Source organism: Ciconia boyciana, chromosome 14 (assembly GCF_034638445.1).
Source record: "Ciconia boyciana chromosome 14, ASM3463844v1, whole genome shotgun sequence".
Classification (NCBI taxonomy): Eukaryota; Metazoa; Chordata; class Aves; order Ciconiiformes; family Ciconiidae; genus Ciconia; species Ciconia boyciana.
This window is the reverse complement of record NC_132947.1, coordinates 9,816,538-9,833,171: the sequence shown is the minus strand read 5'-3', so window position 1 is coordinate 9,833,171 and position 16,634 is coordinate 9,816,538. Positions and strand designations below refer to the sequence as shown.

General features: G+C 52.6%; 1 protein-coding gene across 1 annotated transcript in view; it reads right to left on the bottom strand.

Moving 5' to 3' along the window:
- The window catches only part of B4GALT5 (beta-1,4-galactosyltransferase 5), a 39,703-nt gene that overhangs the window by 8,505 nt on the left and 14,564 nt on the right, over window positions 1-16,634 (bottom strand). The window contains exons 2-3 of the mRNA XM_072879316.1: window positions 5,248-5,382; window positions 704-817 (exon numbers count right to left, since the gene is read on the bottom strand). Coding sequence (XP_072735417.1) covers window positions 704-817; window positions 5,248-5,382 — 249 coding nt within the window. The remainder of the gene's footprint in view (window positions 1-703; window positions 818-5,247; window positions 5,383-16,634) is intronic.

The window sequence follows — 16,634 nt, the reverse complement described above, 5'->3', positions numbered from 1 at the left end:
ACGAAAATGATTAAAAAATGCTGCTGACGTGACTCCTAACACCTCCATCTCCTTGGCAGCTGGGCTCTGTTCAGCCTTCATGGCCACTGTTGGATGCAGCTCTCCATCAGAGACCCGCAGCAGCCAGGGCCCCCCCTTACTCCTCCACATAGGTTCCAGCACACACAAAACCCCACACCTTGGCAGAGAGCCACTTCCCCCTTTTAGGAAACATTTACCCCCAAAAGTCCAATTTTCCACTGCAATATCGCTTTGCTGGAAGCATTTCTCCTGGCTGCAGCTCCCTTGCAGGGGGTCCAGCCTGTCTCCCGCACCAGCCCCTGCCCAGCTGTACCCGGCACAGCTCAGGGCTGGGACCGGCAGCGCTGCCAAGGGGCAAGGGAGCCACCTCGCCACTGGAAAAGGGCTGGCCGAGCCTTTTCACTGGCTCCCATTGCACAATTCTTCTTTTGTTTGCGTTCGCCAAGCGACGGGCTCCTGCTTCAGCAGGGATACATGCCTCCAACGTAGCAGGGATTAATTTGTGTGAGTGGGTAAACAATGATTTCCCAGGAGGGGACCGGGCTCCGAACAGAACTCCCATTCATCCCCAGGTGACTGGTGGGGAAAGGTGCAACGCCGGCAAGAGGGGGAATGCCACGATGTGCCCTCCAACGCCACGGGGAGCAGGAGAGGGGCACGGGGCCATTGGGATGCTACTCACTCATAGAAGGGAGTCTCTCGGGACAGGTGTGGTTGGGGAAGTAGGTAAAGTCTTCAGGAAGAAATGTTGTGGCTTGCAGAAAGCTTTCGTTATGATTCAGATCAAGAGGATAATCTGGGGAAGGGAAATAAAAAAAGAAAAGAGAAAAGTCTACACTTGAGCTGCAGGTCTTCGTTACTCCCAGCCACCTCCCCGTGCCACTGTGAGCAGACTCCACAGCCACCTGCAGCTGGGGACCTCCCCAATGGCATGAGGGTGTCCCCACACAGCAGGAGCCCTAGGCTTGCAACCCAGCTGGGTGCTCATCTCCATCCTCAGGCAGGTGGCTGTGGGACAGCTGGAGCAGCTCTGGCTGCCTTAGACGAGGCCATACCAGAGAAACTTTCACATTTTCTGGCCAGAGGAGGAATTTTGAGTGTCACCTTTAGGTATCACAAACAGCTCAAAGCGAAGGAGCACACGGCCCTTGGAAGGAAAAGCTACTGAGCACTTTGTCGCTGAAGGACCGCACTGTGAGAAGGGACGTGCCCCTCCAGCAGGTCCTTTCCTAACGCAGGCTCAGAGAGGAAGTCCCCAGGCAGGTCCCAATGCCAGCAAGGACCATCAGCGCAGCAGCCCACAAAGGGAAAGCCTGCCTCGCGTCCTCCTCAAAGGATCAATGAAAACTATCACACTACACGCAGCTTCTCCTCCAGTTTGCATCACGCAAGAGCAGAGGAGCCCCCATGCCCCAGCAGTCACGGCAGTGCCTAGCACGGCACATTTCTCCAGCCCCCTCACTCCCCTGCATCCTTTTACCTTCTGGGTAAAACCCCTCCAGCCTCTTACACCTGTAGATGTTAAGGAGCTTTTTACATAACCACGAACTTCTGCTTTCTACAGTAGTCACCAGCTTTGCATACAGCAACTTCAGCCAAGCATGACCTTTATTTTAGGCACTAGAAAAAAGTTCCCTGCCTGCAGTAAGGCATCAGCTGCCTCTCCACTTTCTCCGAGCATCTGATGCTTAGCAGAGAGTTGGCCTTTTGGTCCCACAGCACCCAGGGCAGCAGCACCAACCTTACACCCCACAGAGGTCCTGGAAAGCGGCTGTTTAGGGCCGAGGCCACCCAGTCCCATCACGGGCAGCCCCCAGACCTACCAGGGCAAAAAGGGCTCATCCTTTCCAGTTCCCTTACCGTGCACAGGCATTCCTGCAGCAGCTGGCTGCCGGAGCACGCCATGGGGCTGACATTCACTGGTCTGATTCAGAGCAAGAGCAGAGCTGGTTTCTCACAAGCACAGTCCAAACCAACCGGTATTCAGGCACCCAGAGACAAAAGAAGGTCTAGTGTCCCCCCCGCCGCCCCTGGAGAGCTGTCCAAGCAACTCTGCAAAGCCTGGGACACAAGGGCTGCAGGTGATCCATCACCAAACAGTAGATTTACAGTAGGGAGCTAGATTTTTAAGTTATTTTACTGAATCCCGTGTAAAAGTCAGATTTTGGTTTTTTTAAACCAGCAGCTATAACCTTTCAAATTAAGCATACATTTAGTTTCAAGAACATATTGATAGCGAAAAGGTTTCACACATTTTATACTGCGAGCAATTTAATAAACCCAGAATTACAATGTAGTGAAGTGAATGAATCAGCTAAGATTAAGAGTTAAGAATCTAAGTCATATTTAAGGATAGGGACAATTAAGAAATTGCATAAGCATAGTATATTCTCCATAGCAGAAAGGCTAAATCTAATAATCACATTAGTGATATATGAAGAAAAAAAATAACCTAGTGACAATTTAATCTTTTAAAGCAAAGCAGGGAAGGTTGCCTTTACCTGCAAGGTCAAAATCTTTCATTTAAATCAATTGGGACAACTCATTGCTGGCCTGATATTTTAGCTTGCTTTATTGTGCTAGTACCTACCATCATGTCATTAATACTGTTTATGTGCTCAAATAAGTGGTACCCAGACTATCTCAGACTCAAGATGGACTTGTAAACAGAATCTAATGGCTTTTCAAGTATGATAGGTATTATTTTGGATGCTTGATACTGCTCTAAATTTTAATAACCAGATTCCCATTAAAATCCTATCGCCAGAGATGCTCTCAATACTCAGTCCAGCTGGCAACACACTGTGAAGCTCAAATCCCCTTTTTTGCACAAAGGGCTGCCTTTTTTGCTTGTGGAAGCACAGAAGGGACCCCTCTCGGCTCACCAAACAGGAAACCTATTACTGCATCTATTAGCAAATGATGAAAAAGTTATAAATTACTTCCTCATTTTAGGGGGGGGAGGAGGGGCTGGGGAGATAAAGGCAAAGAATAAATGCAGACAAATGGGCAGAAGCACACTGTGCTTGCAGCTGAACCCCCTGTGCTTGGTCACCTTGCCATTCAGGGCCAGATATCACATTTTTAAGGAATCTGCCCAGAAATTAAAGCCACAGGCCCCGGGAGGATACACATACAAGGCAGCACTGCACAAAGAGCTGCTCCCCCCCAGCCCCTCGCCAGGGGCGTGTGTGACCCACGGGAGAGGCTGCCGCTCAGAAAGCATCAGCAACCTCCTGCTTCCTGGGAGCTGCCATGTGGCTGCAGCAAGGACAACCAGAGAGGGGCCACAGGGTCTTCTCCTGCCCAAATTGGTTTGTGACCTGTACCAGCTCACCCCCGGCAGCAGCATCCCTGCCCCTGCTCCACACACCTCACCTGGGAAGAGGGGAGGGGATACAGGGATGTGCAGGGATGCAACACCCGCTGCTACCTGCGGGGTAGGACGGGGGCAGGAGAGCCCAGGAGCTGCTCCCAGCAGCTCTGAGTCACAACCGGGACGGCCAAGGCCTTTGCTGGGTCCTTCCCTGCAGCTGTACAGGGGGTTTTGCTCTCCTGACCATCACACTGCCACGCTGCCTACAGCAGTGTGGGGAGGATGCGCTAACCAGGCAGTGCCACCCACCCAGATCCCACCGAGGTGCCCAAAAACAGAGCCGGGAAAGGAAGATCCCAGCGTTAATATAATACTTGTGGCCGCAGCGCCACGTGCCTTCCAGATGTCACCGCCATCCATCATGCGTCTGCTTTGACCTGCCTGCCAGGGAAGGTTGCCCAAGGACGGTGCATAGTGCTTGTACATGTTAAAACCATCCTCGCAGCCAGAGCCCTTCGGGCAGGAGGGTGATCAGCCCACGCCTGCAGAGCTGGGATGGATCTGAGGCCCAAGGAAAGCCAGTTGTTTCAGCAGCAGCGGTACCAGTATTGCTGCTGCTAACGTGGTAACCACTTCCCTGTCTGCTGCAGGCAGCAGGAGCACGCAGCAGATTTTCGGAGGGCTCGGAGCCCTGAGGGCCAGGACCGCAGCAGGATGGAGGCTCTCACCACCACAAGCAGCAGCGGTAGAGCATCTAACCCTCCTCCCCTCAGGGGATCAACTACGTCCTCACCCTGTGCCTGCTTTACTTGATGTTTCCAGCCTTAAAAATAGCCTGGGCTGGCAGCCTTGGCCAGCTTCGGTGGGGAGAGGAGGCGTCGATCTCTTGCGCAAGTTGATCGTTCCCCTCCCGTGCCCATCCCCAGTCAGAGACAGCTGAACCAGCGGCCGCACCACTCGCTCCTCAGTGGGCTGGGCAGCAAGGACGTGGCTTGTATTTTTTATTAATAAGGAAATAATCTTGCCTTGTAAAACTCTGTGAGCCCCCACTGATAACCCCCGCAGCGGAGGAGCTGAGGTCCCTGGCACCGCTGCAGCCTGATGCCAACCACACCACTGTGATGCACCGGTGACACGTCAACAGGGAAGGTACACGCTCGGTGTCACACCAGCCCAAAGGCAACGCTCCACCCTGGCTTACACACAGCCATGTGTGTTTATGCTTTGCTGTACCATATTTACACCAAACCTTGTAACTCTTATCAGCTTTATATTACGGATGATGAATAGCCTGGGAGTGGGAGCCTGCGACTCTGCACCCTGCATTCTGCCCAAAGTTCAATATATTAGTTGTGGCAGATCTCCAGCCAAGTCATCTCAGTTCATCCTTGCATGGGAAGAGTGGAGCTTATGAGCACAGGCTCCTCCACGTGCACGGAGCCAGGGCTCTGTGCACGTGTGCACCCGGGAAGTTATTTTTTAAATACGAAACCTGATCCTTGCACTGAATTTGAAAGTGTTTACCCTTAGACTGGTTGAAGCTAACAAGTTGAATTCCTGGAAAGCAGAGAAGTTTTTGGCTCAACATCCCACCATTTGAGACCTTTCAAGATTTTCACCCCTTATACAAGTTAGAAGCATTTGAATTTTATTTTTTTATATATATATAAATGAATATAATTTTTATATATATAGTGTATATATACACACAGTAATTCTACATATAATTTGTATTTTTATGTTATATATATTTATATATAGAAAAAAATAAAAAAGAAGCCAATTAATCAAAGTTCCCACCCTGCATTTACCAGCATAAATGAATTCCTTCACGCGAGAGTGGTTAAGGTCAACTCAATTTCCAATGGAAATGGAACCTTTGATCAAAATAACAATTATTCAAATAATACCTGAGTCATTCACGCTGCTGTTCCTCTTCGCATAGGCACTGCGGACCACTTGCTCGTACACCTGAGCTCCTATTGTTCGCATATTTTCACGAATCATGATGCCCTGGGCTTGCATCATGAAGAGGTAGGTGTTCACTGCAAGGGAGCAAAAAAAGAGGAGTATTTCCATGAGCATCAGCTTTTATAGGAAAGAGAAATAGGAGTCTTTTGGAACCATTCCCAGCCTTCTGCTCGGTTTCAGCTCCCTCCTACCAGGAGGATCCCCGGGCCGCATGTGCCTTGGTTGCCCGACGGGAGCTGGGAAGGGCACAGAGTCGGGAAGCAGAGGCGTAAGGCACGTTTGGAAACCCGGCTGGTTAATAAGGGGAACGTACCCAGCTAGACCTGACAATGCAGACTGTAATGCAGGACTGCAGCTTAAACAACAGTACCTTTTGTTGCCTAAGCAGGGATGTTTAATTAGGAAATATCATTGTAACGGGAAACTAAGCCGCACGCCTGGAGAAGGGCGTTCGCTCCTAGACTGCAGCGCCAAGGGCTGACACTTGTTTGGCAGAGGTACCTCAACAGGCACCACAAAAAACATCCCACTGCCAGCCTCTGAGCCCACCGGCAACCCATGCATCCCAGGGTAGGCAGCATTTTGCAGCACAAGCCCCCTGGGTCCCCGGGCCAGCCCCCCAGCCAGGTTTCTCCCCCCCGCCTTTCCCGCTGACCCCGTGCCCTGGCACCGCTCAGTCAGAGCCAGCTTAGGTTTCAGTTTAAGCTGTCACCCCGTGCCGGCAGGGATGGGCCCCAAAGCAAACGGCAGCAAGCACAGCCCTGCGTCACTGGCAGTGCCCGCAGGGACAGCAGGACAGCCACCACGCATGCCACAGCACCCCTCACCAGCATCGCAGTGCCAGCCACGGCCCCCCCGCAGTGAAGTTTTAGGCTTAAAAATGAAGTGGAAAAATAATCTTGATTTGAAAATAGGGAGGTGGGGAGATCTAAAAGGCCAATTCTGCGTTAGTAATTAAAAAAACAGGTCAAAAGACACTCCAGGAGGGATGAAGAGGGCACCAGGCTAAGGAAACAGAGACCCTGCATAGAGGAGGGCAGTAACTGATGAAATGTCACCTGAAAACATCCATAGCAGCCAGGTCATTTCTACAGCAGGCATATCACAAGCTGCAGTAGCCTGAAATTGGCAGCTGCCCGTGCCAGGAAGGTGCGGTCATTGGTGGGGAGCACAGATTACACAGGGCACCCTGGAGGCAGCACCGTTATCGGAGAGTAAGGGTCCCCCCAAACACCGCCCACCGTACACACACTGACGCGCTGCCTCCAGCCTCCCTGCCCTGCTTTCCCCTTTTACACCCACAGATCAAGACAGCCTCCAGAAAGGCTGCCCAGATGTATTTCCCAATCCCAACCGTATTTTGTTTTCACACAGCTAAATAAACATTTGAAAGGGCGATGGAGCCCCACGCCATGCCCAGAGCCCCCAGGCCATGCCCAAGCACTGCAGGTGCCCAGCCTGTCTCTGAACCATGGGGAATCACCAGATTCTCAGCAAGAAGGGGGTTGGCTGCATTAAGTGCTTGGCAACTAAATGGCTTGAAATGCAAATTTTAAATGCCTACTTCCAGCCTCTCCCTTCCCATACATGTACCCTTCGTGGTAGAGCCAGCGATGGCACCTTAAGCCAGCGGTTACACCAGCAACAAGCAGGAGTTGCCTCAGCCAAAGCTGCACCCAAACCCTCTTTGCTCACCCACCTCTTCTGGGGTCAGCTCTGCAGCCCAGGGTAACCATCAGGTTGGTTAGTGACAGTTACAAGATAAAAGTATGCTCTGGTACAGTTTCTTGGCAAGATACTCCTGTTGCAATGGCAGCGAGAGGCAGGAGGGCTGCTCCTGCTCAGAAAGATGGGGAATTCGCTCTAACAGACCCCCAGGGGATAAGGCTCGAGGAAAAGCTGACATTTTAACGTGGAACCATGGGCCAGAAACAAATGTAGCTGAAATTCCCCATGCAAAGCCTTATACCCAGCCCTAAAACCTTCATATGCTCGCACTCGGACTCATCTCCTGCTCGGAGCTCAGCATGAAACCACATCACCTCCCAGCACCAGTGGTCCAGCCCCAGCATCCCTCCCCGTCACAGCCCCAGCTTCGCCAGGCAGCTGCCAACCAGGCCTCAGAGAAATGGGAGTTCCTGAGGAAAAAAAAAAAAAAAAGTTTGCAGAGTGGGCTATTTAGGGGTTAGTGGTGAACAAGCAAGCGATGCGATCAGGCTGGCACGGCTTTGGGGTCTAGGGCAGGATGCACAGGGCAGCTCCAGCCTGACCTGCCTGTGCAGGCCAGGCAGAGGGCAGGCGTCCCAGATGACCACGACAAGACATGGAAGTTGGGCCGCTTCTCCATCAGCTCATCAGCCCATGTCACAGCTGGGTTGCAAGGGCGACGTATTAAGGGTCGATGCGTGGGGCATACAGCTCCCAAGGACACATTTATAACATCTTGCCCCAATGACAGCATCCACCCCAGAAGCACTGCGAGGCCCTACCAGGAGGCAGCACAAACCAAGGCATCCAGCAACGGGAACAGCATCCTCCAAAGCCAAGCAAGCACAGCAGAGCACAGACTCATAAGGGAGAGCAGCGCTGCACAGCCTCACCACGGCCATCAGCAAATAGTGAGGGTTCGAGACTGCCCAGCCCCCTTTTCAGAAACCCAAAAGGCTGATCCAGAGCCAGGGCACAGCTGCTCTCCTCTTCGCACAGAGCAAAGGGTAGCTGAAGCCCCTGGAGTTGAGATGTTTATCAGAACCAGGCTGTTGACAAGGGAAGGGGGGGCAGCAAGCACCTTCCAGCTTGCGTGGAGCTTGAGTCAGTGGCAAGGCGTAACTCGCTGATGCTGAACAAGTAATTTAGCTTTCTACTTCATTATGCCTTCTACTCGCTGGATAAAGCAGAACCAGGTTTGGTGAAGCATGAAAGAACAGGAGACACACAAATCAGCATCCAATCCCTGCTTAATTTAAGGAAGAGGGAGGTTTGTCGGGCGCAGTGAAAGCGCCGTTTGTTCCCCGCTCCCTCGGCGGGCAGACGGAGCAGGGCCTCGCCACAGCCACATGACACGGCTTGCTGGGTCGGACTCGCACGGAGCTGCAGTGGGAATCCTGAACAGACTGTCACGGCAGCCACCATCCCAGGGGAGCGCGAGTACAAACAACACCGGCTTTGTTTAAGGCAGCAGTTGCCTTTTCACATATTAACCCCTCTCCTCAGATGATTAAGGAGATACCTGGCCATGTACGAGCTGTGCCATCAACATGCCACACATCCAACACCGAGAACCCCCCCCGACCACACCAACCCCAGCGCAGGGACAAGAGCCCCTTCTGCTCCCAAAACCACCCACCACTGAGAGATAAGCTTCACAAACCCCACGCTTATCCAGAACATGAAATTCATTGTCAGAAAATCGGATTTAAAACACATTATTGAAAACATTTCACTCCCCATACCCACACGGTGCTGAAGTTAGCTCCATGGCCAGGGCTGGGTCTGGACCAACATTTGGGAATCGCTGTACCAAACTCAAACCTCACTCCTCAGTTTATTTCAATTTTGATGAGCAAATTGGCCACGTTTTAGATTTATTAACCCTGACCTGGCTGACCCTACAGAGCCTAGGGCCTCTGTACCCGAGAGGCAGCATTTCCCAGCGCCACAGTGCCAGAGCCACCACCAGCCGAGGAAGGAGATGCTGAGCATCCCCGCCGCTGCCCTCTGCCAGCGGAGCAACAAGCACACATGCGCTCGCCACGCGCTCGGCCTGAACCGGGGTTCAGCCAGAAAGCAATTCTCTGTGTTGCGAGACATTGCTAATCTAATCACATAGAATGATCTCAAAAATTACATTGGCCTTCTGCCTTTATTCCATTTGAGTACGCAGCACTTCAGACCACATAGATGTAGTGATAACAACCCAGCTACAGCCGCTGAGCAGCAGGACAAGGACGGGAGAGGGACTTTAGCTGCTGTTGGGGGATATATATATCTCCCCCTTTTCCTACACATTTCCAGCAGACTCTCACTACCCACACAGAAAACAAGCAAAATTTAAGAATCCGCTTGCCCCGACTGCCTTAATATTATTCTTGTTAGTTTGTTAAAGGACAAGACAACCCTGCAGGGATTTAAACATGTGGAAACCATGGTATCAGACCTACAGCTTGCCACCAGCTGAGCAGAGGCACACGGCTGCACCCCAGGGCCGGTGCACCCCTTGGGATGCTGCACCCCAGCCTCCCTGCTCACAAGCAACAGGGAGGGCAAGTGCTCATCCAAGCCAGGAGTGGATGCAACAACTTCAACCAGGGAGGTAAAGTCCAATTATACAAATGAGCGTTGAAGGCTTCCTGTAATCATTTCGCTGTTGGTATTTTCGGAGCACTTCTAATCAAGAAACAGCTGACTCTCTCATGGAAAATTAATTTCACTGTGATGATATGTACTAGAAGAGGCAGCAGGGTAATTTGCAGCTCGGGAGTTGATTTGGAAGAGGTCTGAGCATGATCCACACCAGCTACTGACACAGGAAGGGGACAGACCTGACATGCCTTGCTCCTGACTCCAACACACTTCCGCCAGTTGCGGAAAAGACCTTCCTCCAGCATCCCCCGGCACAGGGGACAGCACGGTACCCCAAGCCCCATGCCGGGAGAGACAGCCACCGGGGCTGGGGTCAGGAAGAGGGCCCAGGTGGTTCACAGCAGCCCTGCACACCCGCAGCAGTATCAGCGCCCAGCACGGCAGCCAGGCTTTCCTGAGGAAGGAGTGGGTCTTCCTCTGCTTTGAGATTTAGGGTTTTCTGTCACATTCAGCATTTTTCCTGGTTCATTAGTCCATCAGCACTGCAGAAGTGCAGAGGAGCTGTTGTTGAGTTTATCGTGGTCTCGCTGCAATGTGCAGCCTTCTCCTGCCGGCAGCCAGGGCTCTGGAGCAGCTGGACCCCATCCTGGCAAGGGCAGCCACGGCAAGCCCGTGCCCTGCCCCAGGATCTCGACCAACACAGTCATAAATCAAGGTACAACCAGGGAAACTGCCGCTGAACAAACCACTTTGCCAGACGTTTGGAGCGGGTAGGAAGCGCCCAGCAGAGCTTGCAGGATGCCTGTCCGTGGGAGATGTGACAGAGACTCCAGAAGGGGTGAAGGTCCTGCAGGCAGCGGGGATGGGTGCTCAGGTCACCCGCAGCACCCTGCCAGGGCTGGGAGATACCGCCTGCTGCAAACACCTCCCGCAGGGCCCAAGACAGCAAAACCAGCAGAGTCCTGTCTATGTTAAGCCTTTTGTTAAGCTCTCCCAGCAGATCCCCAGCATCAATTCAGCTCCACTAGCATTAGCAATACAAAGGGGTTTAATCAAACTAAGCCTCCAAGGAAGAGATAGACAGTTACGGGAGTCTTAACTTGTAAACAACCTAACTAGGAAATTTCACAGCATCCCCTCGCTAATACACCATGAGACCTCTGTCTCTACTAGCCTTCCAGTGGCACCTTATTCCCCAGGCATATGGAGTGCCAGAACAATTAAATATGAGGTTTCTATTAGTTTTAGAGAATTTAATATTAATGCCGTCACTGTTACTTAGCCCTTCGCCTATATATAGCACAGGAAGGAATAATTCGATAAGTGGCCTAAGAATTAACAGTGCAGCAGCAGCACTGAGCTGGTAATTACAAACCACCCGTCCCCAAGATTGGCAAGTTCGCAGCTTGCACGTGCACGAAGCAAGCGGGGAAGACGGGAGACTGCAGTGATGCTCAACCAAAACCTGAATATGGGGAATTTGCATTTGAACTGTCTTAAGAGAAACGTGACCCTGGAGAGGCTTCAGCAATGGGGAAGAAAATTCAGATTATTCTAATGGTCCCTACATTTTTAGTGTACATATTTAAGATGGCAACTTTCAGTTGCAATCCCACAGCTGGCTGAGCTATGGTGTTTGTGCAACTCACTTTGAAGAACACTGCACCGATTTTAGGATACCCAGCAAGAGGAGCACAACATGCTCTGCACACATGGGAAAACTCGGAAGGCCAAGGGAACTCACGGAGCGTTTGCAGCACCAAAGCACCTGTGGAAGGAGCCCTGCACCCCGGCAGCAGCCAGGGCTGGAGGTGGGATTGAGCCCCAGGTCACCCAGGCGCAGTCACCCCCACCGGGGCAGCGAGCAGCCCAGCGCCGGCACACACGGTACCCAGCTCCACGCAGACAGTGCTGTGGGTGGGGAAACCAGAAGACACAGTTTACCCGTGCACCAGGGCAGTAATGCTGAGTATGGCTGTAAGATCACACAGAGCTTTGCAAATCCCAAGAGCAGCTCAACTCCCGGGCTCCGCTGCAATTCCTCTTTGCGAGGAAGGGCGTAGTGACACAAGCAGGCTGGAGCATAGAGCATAACAAGCATTTGCCCAAGTTAAATATTACCCTTCCTAGCGAGATTCAGACTCTCCTACTTTAATTGCAGTTCAGGAGATGCAATCACACATGACTGCATCTCCTGTTTATTTTCCATCCCTCCCTCTTCACAGCAATGGGCAGCTCTCCCCATCCACGGCCAGCCTGCCCTTCCCATCTCGCCTCCCTTCGCCAGGGTCAGCGCAGCCGCTTCCAAGGAGAAAAAGAGCATCAGCTGCCAGCAGATTTCTCTGCATGCAGAGCACAGCACTCACTGAGCACTTGTGGGCACCACACAGTTAAATGCGCAACAAAAGGCTCTTCAGCAGGTGGAGCGAAATGGTTGCTAACCTCTCCGGCTGGCAGCACTTGCAGGCTGCTGCTGGCTACCAACAGCAAACATTTACAGTTCAGCGTTTGTTCCTCAGGTTCATTAGGAGACAAAGTGGTGGAAATTCCTGCATCCTGGACACCATCTCGAAGCAGCAGGAATCCTGACGCCTGAGCCCGACACTCGTGTAGGATCAGGATGAGGAAACAGAGGGAGAGCTTCAGTTAAAAAAAATAATAAATAAGAATTAAGTGAATGCTTGCACAAGCAAGGGAGAGGAAGAGCAGGCAGATACTCCCCAGTGCTGCCGCTGAAGCAGGAGGGCAGGGAAGGATGTGGGCTGCTCGGGACAACTCCTTGTCTCCCAGGTCATGGGAATCAGTACGGCTGCAGGAGAGAAAGGAAATCCTCTACTGCAGGCAACCCCGACCACCAACCTGGGCACCCTACTCAAACAAGCAGCCTTGGGACATGCAGGATAAAGGGGACATGGGGTGGTACTGCCCAGGAAATGCATTCAGTAGGGAGTTTTCATCGGGGCTATCCTTCACCAGTTGAAGCAGTCTAGAATACAGCCAGGCCACAGCAGAGAATAGAAGACAGGTTGGATTCAGATTTAAAATTTCTATATACATCACACACCACTTAAATAGATTTTGAAATCATTGATTTGTTAGTCTTCCAAATCAGGAGATTAACTATACCCACTGGAGAGTATAAAATTGTCAAGGTAAAAACAACTTAAGAGAGTCACAGATTTACTGACTCAGTTCACACAGTACAAGCTGCACTGTCTGAAGCTTTAACGCCCTGACTTTGATGGAGGAAAAGAGAATGGAACCGTTGTTTAGGATATCCCCAAAAAAAGAGACAAAGACCTGATTTTTCAAGCATGTTTTACAAGTTCAGCGTGGCTGAACAAAAAGGGTTATCACATGTACAGCCTCATGTTTGCTGCAACTGAGCTGTTCCAAACAAGGGTCCGAGATGTTGTTTCTGGTCAGTGGCTTGCCTCTTACACCAGGCTGGACCATCCCAGTTAACAGGCATGAAACAATATGCCCTCCCTGTTGTCATGCTTCAATGCAGGCGCAGAATTTGTGCTTACAGCATCCAGGACGGCATTCGTTCTTCGCTCAATTCAGCAAGACCTGCAGCACATCTTCCACTGCCATTTATGGCTAAAGCATGGTCCAGCTCTTATTTAGATCTTGTTTGTCTCTGAAAAAAATTAGCGTGGGGAAAGTCCTGCTCCCTGCCTAGTTTGTCCATGATGCACACATCCCAGGGGACCCGCTTCCTGCCATCGGAATGGGAAAACCCAAGGCAGAGATTTTCACCCCCACGATGGGATTGCCTATGCCAAGCCGCTGGCTGCTTCGTGTCTCCAACCTCGGCAGGGCAGGGCACGCCGGTGGGGACACTTGCCACCGGCCACCCCACGGGAGGTGCCAGGCAGGTTGCCGAGTGCAACCCTCAGCCTGTACTAAGGCGTTTACCCTGGTAATACCCAAGCACCACGATGACTACTATCAGCAGGGCAACATCCACCACCAGAAGACGCAGGCTCTCGTCTGAGCGGACGCTGGGTGTTTCAACTCCTCGCTGGGGCTAAAAAGCCCAGAGCCAGCAGCACACACTGCAATATTGCTGTCAGTATCTGCTAGTGAAAATAAAGTATCCTGCAACTGCTTCAGCCCTGAAAGTGTAAAGGCTGCTTTGCAGCAAGCATGATTTGCACCGTGGAGACTGCATCTAAGACAGAGTCCCCTGTAGCAATACCCCAAGACTGTCCCTTTGTGGTTTCTTTTCCATACATGGCCAGGTCCTGGGAAACCGGCCGTTTCAGCAGCCAGGGAGGGAGCACGGCCACAGCCCCACCTCCACGCTACACATCAGCCTGGCTTGTCTGCTGGAGAGCCCGCCAGCCCTTTCAACTCCTAAAAAATTCTCCAAGCTGAAATTCTTCAATCACGTGGCATTATTGTTGTCCGAGATTTTAGAAGGCAGCAGCTCGGAGCTCCCTGCCAAGGGTACTTTCACCATACAGTGCCATTAAGACCCACAGCAGCTTGGCCTCTGCAGTACGATTACAGAGTTCTTCTTGTCTGCCATAATTAAAGACTGTGCTGCAAACAGTCAGTACAGCTACTGTGTTTTTATAGGACGAAAAAAGCTATCAGAAAGAGGATGTAACTTTGAAGTTCCAGCATACAGACCATTACGTATGGGATTTTGTAAGAACTCTGATGTCCTAAGACATTTATTAGCTTTGTTGTGAGCTATGTAGCCTTGGAATACCTAACATTTTTTGATATGGTTTTCTTCCGCCTGACAAGCAAACTGGTAATACAGCTGCTGTAAATAAATTAACCAATTCCATTATCAGAGCAGGAAATGACTTTATTGGAAATAATTCATCCCTCTATCTGTGAACTTATTTAGCACTTAACTAAGAGACTACATATCACATCACAGCCTGCGTGACACCTTCCTGGGCGTCAGCAGAAAAAGCGATGGCACGAGAGGCAGTTTGGGTTGCCCTGAATAGGGGAAAATGGAAAAACCCTTCTCTTCGTCACCCCGCGCCGCAGACCTCTGCCATGCACTTTGGGACCAGGCCTCAGCACATGCCAGACCCCTCTCGGGGACAGCAGGGCAGGGAAGCGCTGTGCCCTGTGGCTTCCCGCAGGATCGCCCTCGTCTCCCTCCCTCTGACGACTCGTCCCTCTGCCCAGCCATGGCAAACATTTACTAACAGCGCTGCCGCCCTGGCGCCAGTCATAAGAAAACCCTAAACCTTATCATGGAAAGCAGAGGCGGGGGTGGGGGTGGGGGGGGAATAAAGTGCCCTGGCATCAGAAACCAGATTCACACTGCCCTTTACCACAAGCACCACACTCGGGGAATTGTGCCTAACACGCTACCATTAAGTTACATATTAATCCCAGATAAGCAGAAACAAGGCTATTAAGTGAGCGAGCTCAGCAAGGGATAAGAGTGTCCCCAGCCCTGAGCTGTAACCAGGGTTCAGAATCCACCACAGGGCAATGGGGACATCGCCAACTGCAAGGGACCGGATGCTTGTGGTCCCCAGACTGCAGGTTTTGTGGGGGTTTTGCTGGGTTTATACAAACAGGGGAAAAACCCAGTGCAAGTTCATCGATACAGCGTTCCAGCCCCTGGCGCCGCTTGCCTGCGAGCAGGCTGTGGGGACAGGGCACCCAGCCCAGCCACCCGCAGCCTCCCAGCAGCACAGGGCACACAGCACCCTGCCCATCCCCTCGCGGGCAGGAGGCGGCCACCGCTGCCTTCTCCTGCCCCAGGTCCCTGGCACTCACTGGTGCCATGGCTCTGCAATGGCTTGGGGACTTGCAAGTCGAAGTAGTTCTGCATCACCCCCCCTCACAGCCCTGCAGAGGCACCAGCACGCGCAAGGGCACATCGGGGATGAGCACAAACCCCTCTTTTCCATCCCTCCCGCCTCAGAAACACCTTTAAGCTCCCCACACACAGCAGCAGCAGTTTCTTTAAGAGACTTGCGTGTTTACCAAAGGATCTGACCGCTCACTCATCGATACGAGCAACAGGGCGGGGGGGGGGGGGGGGGGAAACGGGACGGGACATCAAACCACAAACTAATCAATTCCAGCCTGCCTGCGCCCAGAAGTGAAGCTCTGCAAACAAGTTAAGAGTCAGACATTTGGCTACCTTGGAAAAGATAAACAGGCCGGGAGCAGCAGGCCGGAGCCCCGGGCTGAGCAGCCCTCCTCAGCCCGTGTGGGGGGCATCCCCCCGGCTCGGCCCGCACTGCCCCAGCCTGCCTGCTGCACAAGCTCCTTGGGACAAGGAGGCGGCCCTCGGCAAATGAGGAGGGGAATTAATTTCTAACAGGCAGGCACGTCCCTCGGTTTGGGTTCAGGAACAGGGTTTAGACACGGCAGCTCCGGAAGCCCATCCACGGGGGGCTGGCGTGGGCACACAGGGCCCAGAGGCTGCTCCAGCCCCTACCACAGCCTGCAAACAGGAGCCGGGTGGGCAAGAGCGAGGCAGAGCTGGGGAGCAGCCCGGTGCTTCGCCACCGCAGCACGAGGCGGGCTCTGGGAAAGGCGGGAGCATGCTGGCACGCTCCCGAACGACCAAATCCCATGGGAGAGGCAGGGTGAGACACCGCAGCCCAAGGGGACGCTTGGCCTGCAAACGGGGAGGGTGGGACGGCTCGGAAATATGACCACTAAAAGCAAACGCTGGCCACCTCCTGCACCGAGGCAGTGCCAGTCCCCATGGCATCTCCCTGCCCTGGGCTTTCAGCCTCAGACACAGAGAGGGAAGTCCCTGCGCTCACCCGAAGCTGCGGTGATCCCGGCATGGGCTTCCCCGTCCTTATCCAAGCAACTCCCCGTGGCCGTACACAGAGCCCAGAGGTACCGGCTTCCGATTTCTGTCCCCTCTGGCACCCAGATCCCATTTAAGTCTCCTTGGCCTCCACTCCACACATGGCTAGCGGGAAGTTAAACTCGCAAGCGCATCAAGCATACTATGAGGTCTTGGGGATGGCACGTTTCCTTTGCACGCTAAACAAATGCACCAAAATACCACGTG